At 47.2% G+C, this 10624-nt stretch overlaps 1 protein-coding gene across 1 annotated transcript; it reads right to left on the bottom strand.

The window, feature by feature from the left end:
- Window positions 1-4588: 4588 nt before the first annotated feature.
- LOC309705765 (uncharacterized protein) lies at window positions 4589-6250 on the bottom strand. The gene is made up of 2 exons (XM_082531750.1): window positions 5745-6250; window positions 4589-5563 (listed from the first exon to the last, which is right to left on the bottom strand). The coding sequence occupies exons 1-2, from the start codon at window positions 6106-6108 to the stop codon at window positions 5553-5555; spliced, it is 375 nt and encodes a 124-aa protein (XP_082387876.1). The 5' UTR covers window positions 6109-6250; the 3' UTR covers window positions 4589-5552.
- Between the last annotated feature and the right edge of the window lie 4374 nt (window positions 6251-10624).

Here is a 10624-nt window from a genome sequence, read left to right as displayed (position 1 = left end):
CAACAAAATTGCAGACTGCACAGATGGTACCTTCCCAAAGGAAAAAGTACTATAGCTTACTAGGGTATATATATTAGACGTAATAGTTACTATATACAGTAATTGACTTCTATTCATTTTACATCAAATTAAAACTTTGGGTGTCAGATAATTATTTATTAAAAGCTAGACATTTTAAATGAGAATAAGAAAGAAAAGTATGTCTTTGTGCCCCCTTTTCCCTGTTAATGCCCTATCGGCCCCCCTGGCTAAACTTTGCTAGATCCGCCCCTGCACAGTTACCAGCGTCAGCTACGTAGAAAAAGATCCTCGAGTAGAAAGTAATATTAAATACATTCTAACAACAGCTGATCAAGCTTAAACGTGCTGCTGTTGTTCAGCCGCTGGTTTCCTCTTTCTGGTGCAAAGTGGGCCAAAAGCAAACTAGAGACACGGACTCGCGACAGAAAAGCCGATCAGCTGATCGTTAAGCAGTTTCATGATTGAAGTAGCAGCAGGAGAGGCAGTCGCTTGTTAAGCTTAACGCAGGAATGCTTTACAAACATTCAGAGATGGACTTACACACTTGCTTTACTTCTCTCGGGGATAACTTTGTCGGAGATGAAATGCCGGGTTGCTAGCGAAGCTCCACATGCTATCCAGACCACCTACAGGTCCCCCACAGCCGCTCTATCACGTGATGCATACTGCTCCGACGTGCTAACGTTCTGAGGTGAGTTACGGCGTGTTGCAAGTTTTGTGAGGTGCTTTTGTGATATTTAATGGATCGGATTACATTTTTTATTTTTCTCCGATATCCGATCCAGTAATTTAGGTCAGTATCGGACCGATACCGATACGTAATATCGGATCGGTCCATCTCTATGTGATACTACAAATTGTTAGATATTCTGCAATATTCATTCATACCACTACAGGCAACGCTGCAAATTATTAACCGCTTTAATGCAATATTGGATTTTTATAAATATATTTCCGCATCAGTGTAATGAACCACCTGGAGGTATTTAATTTCCTGGAATGGACAGAAAACCCCTTTTTCATGTTTTCTTAAGTTATTGCATCTGATCATTTATTCATGTTCTTGAAAACTTCAACTATATTATCCAACGATACAAAGTTGTGAAGCGCGAGGGGTCGCTGGTTCAGGAACTGATTTTCTTTCAATAATATTCTTGGTGTACCTTCGCTGCATTAATGTATGAACCCTATGGGTTCATGCACAGACCGGCAGTTTTAATCCTTCTTCTATTGACTTTTATTTTAAATTAAACTTCAATTGAAGATTAAAGCCGTAGAGTTTCTTGCTGATTCAGAAGCACTAAAAGAGTGAAAGATACATTTTTCTTCCAAAATTAAATAACTTTTCTGTTTTAAACTCTGTACCTAATGTGGTTAGGAACAGAGGTAGAAATTTAAACTTGATAGCGATACCCTTGAAAATTCGAGATACTCAATACCAGTTTCTTTACCATAGGTGAAAACTTTTTTTTGTAATATTGAAACAACACAATGTTTTCTAACCTTTATTTATAGCAAGACAGACCTGTTTCTGACAAACATATTGGATTAAAATTAAACTGTATCATGTAGTGCAAAAAATACTGTAACATAACTAGGGATGGGTATCGTTTAGGTTTTATCTGATACCGGTGCCAAATCGGTACTTTTGAAACGGTGCCGGTGCTCAAACGGTGCTCAAACCAGTGCTTAAAGAATGGAGAACACAAAATTGGTCCAAAAACCTCTCATGTTCAGCTGGTTTTTGTAAAAAGATAACAATGTTAGCCTTTTCTGCAGCTGTGGGGCATATATGGTATCACTCTTGGCTGGAAGCAGTGCTTAATCAATGGAAAAAACACAAACTTTATCCAAAAACCTCTCATGTTTAGCCGTTTCCCTCTTTTTCTTTGGTCACTTTAGCCTTTTTGGCCAGGGTGAAGGGAGTATCTGCCATCAAACAAGAAGACAGCCGCATGTAGCTATGATGGTGTTTGCTAGTTCACCTTACATGCATTAATGTAATAACGTGGTTAGCCTACTCGACGTAAATTACACACAAACAACATTAAGCTACTCACGCAGAGAAGAACGGCTGCTGCTGCATCATCATCCTCATCATTTCTGCTACACTGGCAGGGCTAGGGGCCAGGACTCTCCTCTTCGTGTTTTTGGGGATGTTGCTAACCCCGGGTCCGATAACAGGCACCACACCCGCAGTAGATGCGCTCGGTGTGAGGTCTCGCAGCAAGCTATCAAATATGGCGCATTTCTTGGCTTTTTAAAAAAAACGCTATGCGTCGCCAGGTGTTTCATCGGATTCGAGGTGTTACCTCCTTTGACAGTATCACAGTATCTGTCACGGGTTGCTCTGAGGATCCACTCGCAGGACTCCGGAGTGTGTTGTAACAGAGACAGTTTATTCACAAAAATCTTCACCAAGTGTATTTACAGGCAGTGCGAGGACAGTGCTATATACAAGATGTGCGAGGACGGGTTCCAGGGCTCCAGGGAAAACAAGGGGATCACACACACGCTCACGCCAACCTCTCTCCGCTAGTGACCAGCCACCTCTTACACGGAGGGGGTCCGGAAGGAGGGCACAGAGGACTGGAACAGTGAGGTTTGATCTGCGAGACATGAAACACGTTGTGGATACGCATGGTCCTGGGGAGCCTGAGACGCACAGAAACGGGGTTAACAATGGAGTCCACTTCGAACGGGCCAATGAAGGAGGGGGAGAGCTTTTGCGACTCCGTCCTGAGAGGCACATACCGGGTCGAGAGCCAAACCTTCTGTCCAGGTGAGTAGGCCGGGGCCAGGGACCTGCGGCGATCCGCCTGCCGTTTGTTCCGGTCCGCCGTGCGAAGAAGGGCAGCTCTAGTGGCCCGCCACGCGCGCCGACACCGCCGCAGGTGCTGCTGAACAGAGGGCACAAAGTGCTCACCTTCGATGGCAGGGAACAGGGGAGGTTGGTACCCCAGGGAGGCCTCGAACGGGGAGACGCCTGTGGCCGACGAGGTAAGGCTATTGTGAGCGTACTCCACCCACGTCAGTTGCTCACTCCAGGTGATCTGATTAGTGGACGTCAAGCAACGGAGAGCCGTTTTGAGTTCTTGGTTGGCCCGTTCCGCTTGACCGTTGGTCTGTGGATGAAAACCTGACGAGAGACTAACCTGGGCCCCCAAGGAGGCGCAGAACTCCCTCCAAACACGTGACGTGAACTGTGGGCCTCGGTCCGAGACCACTTCAGCAGGGATCCCGTGGAGGCGAAACACATGAGTTGACAGAAGCCGGGCGGTCTCCAGGGCAGTGGGGAGCTTGGGGAGAGCGACAAAGTGGGCAGCTTTAGAGAAACGGTCGACAACGGTGAGGATGACTGTGTTACCTGATGACGGCGGAAGACCAGTGACAAAGCGACGGAAGACCAGGGGCGGCTTGGCGTAGGCAAGGGATGAAGTAGGCCGGCAGCAGGCTGGTTGACCGGCTTATTCTGGGCACAGGTTGGACAGGCAGCGATGAAGTCTTGGACGTCCTTGGCCAATGTAGGCCACCAGGCGAACCGCTTGATGAAGGTGACGGTGCGATGAACGCCTGGATGACAGGTGAGTTTTCCGCCGTGGGCCCATTGTAGCACTCGTGAGCGAACCAACGTGGGAACAAAGAGCACTCCCGGGGGACCAGTACCTGGATCCGGTTCCGCCCGCTGGGCCTCCCGTATGGCGGACTCGATCTCCCATGACAGGGGCCCGATAACGCACGTGGGAGGGAGAATGGGAGCCTCACGGGTGGGGTCCTCTGAGGTGGTGAATTGGCGGGAAAGGGCATCGGGTTTCACGTTCCGGGAGCCGGGCCTGTAGGTGATGGTGAAGCAGAATCTGGTAAAGAACAGAGCCCACCTGGCTTGTCGAGCATTTAGTCGTTTAGCCGACCGGATGTATTCGAGGTTCCTGTGGTCAGTCCATACCACAAAGGGTTCTGTTGCGCCCTCTAGCCAGTGGCGCCACTCCTCCAGGGCGAGTTTGATAGCCAACAGCTCCCTGTCCCCGATGTCGTAATTCTGCTCTGCAGGAGAGAGACGACGAGAGAAGTAAGCACAAGGGTGGAGCTTACCGTCTAGTTGCTGGGAGAGAACTGCTCCGACCCCTACATCCGAGGCGTCCACCTCCACGATGAACTGCCGCTTGAGATCCGGTTGCCGGAGGATGGGCGCCGACGCGAAACGTTTCTTTAGCCGGGAAAAAGCCTCCTGAGCCTGATCATCCCAGCAGAAAGGCACCTTAGGGGAAGTTAAACGGGTTAGTGGCAAAGCAATCTTGCTGTAGTCACGAATGAACCTCCGATAAAAGTTTGCAAAACCGAGGAACCGTTGAAGCTGCTTACGGTTAGGCGGCGTGGGCCAGTCTAAGACTGCTTGTACCTTAGCTGGATCGGTTCTTAAATCGCCCCGTTCAATGATGTAGCCCAAAAACGACACAGTACTCACATGAAACTCGCACTTCTCCCCTTTAACAAACAGCCGATTCTCCAGGAGGCGTTGCAGGACTTGTCTGACGTGATGTACATGATCCGGGAGAGAGCTGGAGAAGATGAGAATGTCGTCAAGGTACACAAACACAAAACGATCGATGAAATCTCGGAGAACATCATTGACTAGACTCTGAAAGACAGCTGGAGCATTAGTCAGTCCAAACGGCATGACCAAGTATTCAAAATGGCCCAGGTGCGTGTTGAAGGCCGTTTTCCACTCGTCACCCTCTCTCATCCTGACTAAGTGGTAAGCATTCCGCAGATCGAGCTTAGTAAAAATGGTCGCCCCCTGCAGGAGTTCGAAGGCGGAGGATAAGAGCGGCAGAGGGTATTTATTCTTAACAGTAATGGTATTGAGACCCCGGAAATCAATACATGGCCGAAGGCTTTTATCCTTCTTAGTGACGAAAAAGAACCCGGCAGCCACAGGGGATGAAGAGTGGCGAATCAGTCCATCAGCCAAGGATTCATTAATATACTTCTCCATGCATTCACGTTCAGGTTGAGAGAGACTGTATAAGCGACTAGTGGGAAGGGGTGCACCCGGGAGCAAATCAATACTGCAGTCGTACGGGCGATGAGGGGGAAGAGAGCGGGCGCGGTCCTTACAAAACACTTGCTTGAGATCATGATACTCTGACGGGATAGCTGAAAGGTCAGGGGGCTCGTGTGGTAGTGGTTTAGCTGCTTTAACGGGAGTAGCTGCTGTCAAACAGGTCATGTGACACTCCTCCCCCCACCCCAGAACCCTCTCCTCCCTCCAGTCGAGCACGGGGTTATGCTGGCGTAACCATGGAAATCCTAGCACCAGGGGCGTGAGAGGGGCTTCAAAGACATAAAACTGCAGCAGTTCAGTGTGATTCCCAGACAGCGTTAGGGACACGGGTTCTGTAACATGAGTTATGTCGGGAAGACGTTGACCGTTTAAAGCGGTGACCTGCAACAAGTGGGGTAATGCCCGTGCGGAAATCTTAAGTTTGAGAGCCAGGGAAGCATCTATGAAGCTCTGCTCCGCACCAGAGTCAATCAGCGCCTGAAGAGAGTGAGAGGCAGAGTGGACAGTCACTTTAGCGGCTAGCATGAAGCGTGAAGGAGAATGTGAAAAGGAGACCTCGCCCACCCGTATCCTCCTTTCTACCGGCGGGCGGGGTCTTTTGGCCGAGCAGGACAGACCTTGGCGAGATGGCCCTTGCGGCCGCAGTAAAAGCACTCACCGGATCGCCATCTGTGTGCCCTCTCCTCCGGGGAGAGTTGAGAGCGTCCGATCTGCATGGGTTGCTCCTGCTCGTCGCCACGGTCCACTTCCCGATCGCTACTTCCGCTTCCGCCGGAAGCTGACTCCGCACGCCCCACAGGCCTCTGGGAACCGTAGTTGCTGGCGCGGTGACGCGCCCTCAAATGTTCATCAACCTTAACACATAAGGCGATCACCTCCGATAGAGTCTTGGGCAGCTCCCTCATTAACAGTTCGCCCTTAAGGACATCACAAACATTGTTCAATAAGGTACTTATCAGCGCAGGCTGCCCCCATCCCGTCTCCTCAGCCAGTGTCCAGAACTCCACAGAGAATTCCGCCATACTCCGTCTTCCTTGTTTTAAGTTCAGCAAACGGTGGCCCGCTGCCTCAGCTCCGGTGCCCCTTTCGAACACACTTTTGAGCTTTGAGAGAAAATCAGCATAGGTAATCTCCGGGCTAGTCCGTAACACTGCTTGGGCCCAGTTCAAGACTTGACCGCGGAGTAACTGAACGAAAAAGGCTATCTTAGCTCCATCACTTTCATACGTTCGCCGCAGCTGCCTAAACTGCAACGTAATCTGCGTTAGGAAACCAGCACACTTGTGGAACTCACCAGCAAATGGCTCCGGTGACGGTAGAGCTCGTTCCAGGGGTTCCGCGGAAGCGGGGGCTAGTGGCGTGGAGTGTTCCGGGGCCGGCGGCTGTGCAGGAGCAGACGGGGGTGGCATAGCGGGACCTGGCAGCGGAACGTGCTGAGCGAGAGCCTGAGTGAGTGCGATCAGCTGTTGGTTAATGTGTTGTAGCATCTGCTCGTGTCGCTCCAACACGGCTTCTGGAGGAGGGGTGGGTTGTAGAGCTGAGTCTGCTGGATCCATAGTATGGCTGGATTGTTACTGTCACGGGTTGCTCTGAGGATCCACTCGCAGGACTCCGGAGTGTGTTGTAACAGAGACAGTTTATTCACAAAAATCTTCACCAAGTGTATTTACAGGCAGTGCGAGGACAGTGCTATATACAAGATGTGCGAGGACGGGTTCCAGGGCTCCAGGGAAAACAAGGGGATCACACACATGCTCACGCCAACCTCTCTCCGCTAGTGACCAGCCACCTCTTACACGCTCCACACGGAGAAACACGGGGACGGGTCCGGGGAATCTAGAACAGAGAGACAAGTGTTACTTTCTGAGGCAGAAGTGTGGGAAACTAGGGCTCGACGTGTACTGACAGGAGTCTTCACAACAATCCAGCTTTGAACAGCTGATCTCCTCCTTCTGATATACCAGCTGGTCTGATGAGGCCCAGGTGTGCATGATCCGGGAGGGCGTGGGCCGAGGGCGTGAACCCGCCATGAGTTCCGCCCCGGCAAAACAGGGGAGGGGGAGAGAGATTGCTGATCAGTGCCTTGCCGACCCCGCAGGTCGTGACAGTATCAGCTTAAAGCACTTGTTGCAGGCTGCTGAGTTTGCATATTTTGCTGTGAAGTACAGCCAGACTTTTGACCGCTTCGCCTTGGGCATTTTTAATCTGTAGCTCTGCTCTAACTGAACGTACGTACCTGGGCCCGCCTACTATCCTCGGAAACGTAAAATGATTGGCTAGAAGTGTATCACAGCTCAGGAAAAAAAAGCACCGAAATAAAGCACCGAAATGTGCGCTGCTTTTCGGTCTGGTTACTACCGTTTATGTCAGAACCAGTGCCCATCCCTAAACATAACCGTAAGCTACATGTGAAAAATACTTTACAGTTCTCTTAGGTACTGCTTGTCTGTGGAAATGCTGAACTTCTGTCTCTGTTTATTTCCTGTTGCACTTTTCTTAGCTTCATTTAGGTACTTTGAGAGAATAGTAATACACCTGAGACACAAATATAAGACAAAAATTATTACTGCCTGCAGACAGGAGTAATGACATCTGACGTTAGCTATGGCTGCTAACTGCTACAGTACCTTAATAATAGCAGAGCGCTAATATTGCTATCAGGTGACTGCTAATACTTAGCCAGGTTAACGTTTATGATAACTGTTCAGTACTTCAGTGTTGTTAAAACGGGAGCTTTACTGACCTCTCAAAATTCCTCATGAAGTGTTGTTCAGCATTGTGAAGGTCAGCTCCTGCCAGTGAGAGGAGGGGGCAGCGCCTGCCTGTCTGCAGCATTTTTGTGTCAGCTGGAGGAGATGAGGACAGCTGCTGGTCCTTGCTCTGCTAGTAATTTTTTAGCAACAATTAGGTACTGAGTATTGATTTTTGTTTGATAGTTTGTTTTTTGACAATCCTAGTCCTACATATAATTTAACCAAAAGAAATTTAAGCCATAGATGTGCTTTCAATGAAAGTCACTTAACATTATATAAAAAAACAGAATGGGACAATAGCACTGGTTGTACTTCGCTCAAGGCACTATAGATATAACAATCATGCCTCGTCTTATTTATTTTTTCTTGTACTTCTATATCAAAGGTATAAAAATATCTAGCATGGGGGCAAAAATATTTTAAAAGGTAGTGTAACTACAGCAGGTTGCTGTCCCACATCCCCCAGACACCTGACCTAGCGCTCTGACTGTCCGCCCTGCTGTCCTGACCTGGCGAATATAGGACAGTGTCTGGTATTCATCTGTTCATTTAATTCAACTTTAATTTATTATAGTTGATCTCCTATAATGTGATTGATAATTCATATTTGGTGGATGTCACAGGACATAGAACAGCACATCGAGGCCGGTGGAAATAGATCAGGTGGATTCATGGGCCATCTGTGATCTGAGTCAATGCTGGAAAAATATCATACTGTATTTTTAACAAATGTTTGTTGAAATGGAAATGGTAAAATGTATAGTATAATCTGGATTAATCTGGTACATTTTGTAGCAGTAGCTGAAGCCGCTAATCTCAGTTTGATCAATGAATCACACCTTTATTTAAAAATGCAGTAGGTGTTGGTGAGTGGGTGTGCTTGACATCGAACGGGTCTTTATCAAAGCTGATAAGCTGAAAACCAATGGCAGCCTTTGCAGTCCTTGAAAAACGCAGGTTAAGCGGTGAGGTCCTCTCAAATGCTGGTTCAGTTCTGTCTCTTATTCTTTGAGGACATTCACAAGGCTGCCTACCTATTCAGAAATGGAAAGCCCACATGGATTAAAACATCAAAGCGTACTCGGTGTTCTGTTGAACTGCACAAAGTTGCTGTGTTTCCTCGCTGTCGATACGTGTCTGGAATGCATTATGAGAGAGGGCGAGCTGGATTGTGGAAATAAAAATGAAATAAAAACACCAGAGCCGTTTTCATTCTGTGTTCTTTGTAAATCTTGGGGTGGTAAGAATCAGATAAATTAATAATGCCATAAGGTTTGGCTTGCTTTCTCCTCCTCTACTTCACCACCTCTTTCCTCGGGCTGCTTCTGCCCCTTGTGTGTATTTTTGAAAATTGCCTTCATTGCTGCAGACCGCTTCAATAATTCACATGAAAGTTTTAAAGCACAGTAGATGATCTCGAGAACATTAAGTCTGAGCAAAAGTGAAAAATAAATAAATAAATGATTGAAAGTTTCCCATATTTTCTTCTTTCATGTCTCCTCGTTTTGCACTACTGCGGGAAAGTCTTATGCTGAGTGGAAAAAGACAAACAGCCACAGTGTGAACACATTAGGCAAAAAAAATCATTATTTTGGCTGTGAAAATGTGAAATTAAAGAAAATAATGTGGCATTGTGGTTTGTGGCTTCTATCACATAACTGGAAAATTATTTATAGTATGGTTTTGTTACACTTTAGCTTTGAGGACAAGTGAAAATTCATATATTCACCCCCAAAAACTGATTGTTGTCATTAGAAAAAAAAAAACCCACCCAGATTCTTCGTGTAAAGCTTATTGGAAGCTTTCTGAGAGCATAACCTCTGTAAAATACTTTAATCAGAAAGAACTTTTTTAAATGTACCTTTCATTCATCAACTCTGGACACAGTTTGGTGCAATAAAGACAGTTTTTTTTTATTGTGCAAGAGTGCTGCATAAATGAATATGTCAGTGTAGACAAGGACAGGAGTTTGTTCTTTGGCATTCAAACTTCAACTGCTGTACAAGATTTTTTTTTTTTTTTTTTTTTTTTTCCTTTTTTTTGGCCTGTCCCGTTTGGCTCTTTTGCCATCAGAATTGTTGTCTAAAGGCAAAGAAAGATGCCCAACGGATTTACTTTACCAAACTGACCATCCCAGCCTTGCCGTAATGGTCCATTTGATTCACCTTTTATTGTTTATTTTATTTTCACTTACTGAATACGGGACAGACTTGACTGGGGGAAAGAAGGGGAGAAAGAAAGAGGGAAAGAGAAACAGCTGAGAAGAGGGACGGGGGAGAAGGGCAAAAGACAAAAACCAACAGAACGGGCAGAGAAAAAAAATGCATATATCAATCACCTGGATCACCTGCTGAGAAAGAAAAAAGAAAGCAAGCAGAAGAGAACAAGAGTAATAGAATAAACAACATCACAATGATATATGGGAATATGACAGTAAATACTAAATGTTAAACATTATTGTGCAGCACATAAGATCAACAGAACACAGTGTGCTTTGAGGTAGGAGCCAAAAAGGGTGTAGTTTGTGGGTGTGATCACCCGTGTGTACACCTGTGAGCATGGACGCGCTTGTTTTTTGTTTTTTTAAAAGGTTCCTTCATGTAATAATCTGCTAGAGGGTGTGGGGGGGCCACAGCCCCGTCCTCCAGGGCGTGAAGCAGGTGTGGAGGAGATCAAAACTCCAGACATCCAGAGGCCCCCAGAACACAAGAGACCAAGGAAGACCAACAGAGGGGCAGCTGCGCCACTGTCCCGGAAAGAGCTGAGGAGAGTCCCAGATGAGGGC

The sequence above is a fragment of the Aulonocara stuartgranti genome, assembly GCF_965226115.1.
Source record: "Aulonocara stuartgranti genome assembly, chromosome: 4".
Classification (NCBI taxonomy): Eukaryota; Metazoa; Chordata; class Actinopteri; order Cichliformes; family Cichlidae; genus Aulonocara; species Aulonocara stuartgranti.
The sequence above is the reverse complement of the archived record's forward strand: the minus strand, read 5'-3'. Positions and strand labels throughout refer to the sequence as shown.

Coding starts and splice junctions, on each gene's coding strand:
- LOC309705765 (XM_082531750.1), bottom strand. CDS start 6,108: ATGGCGGAATTCTCTGTGGAGTTCTGGACACTGGCTGAGGAGACGGGA.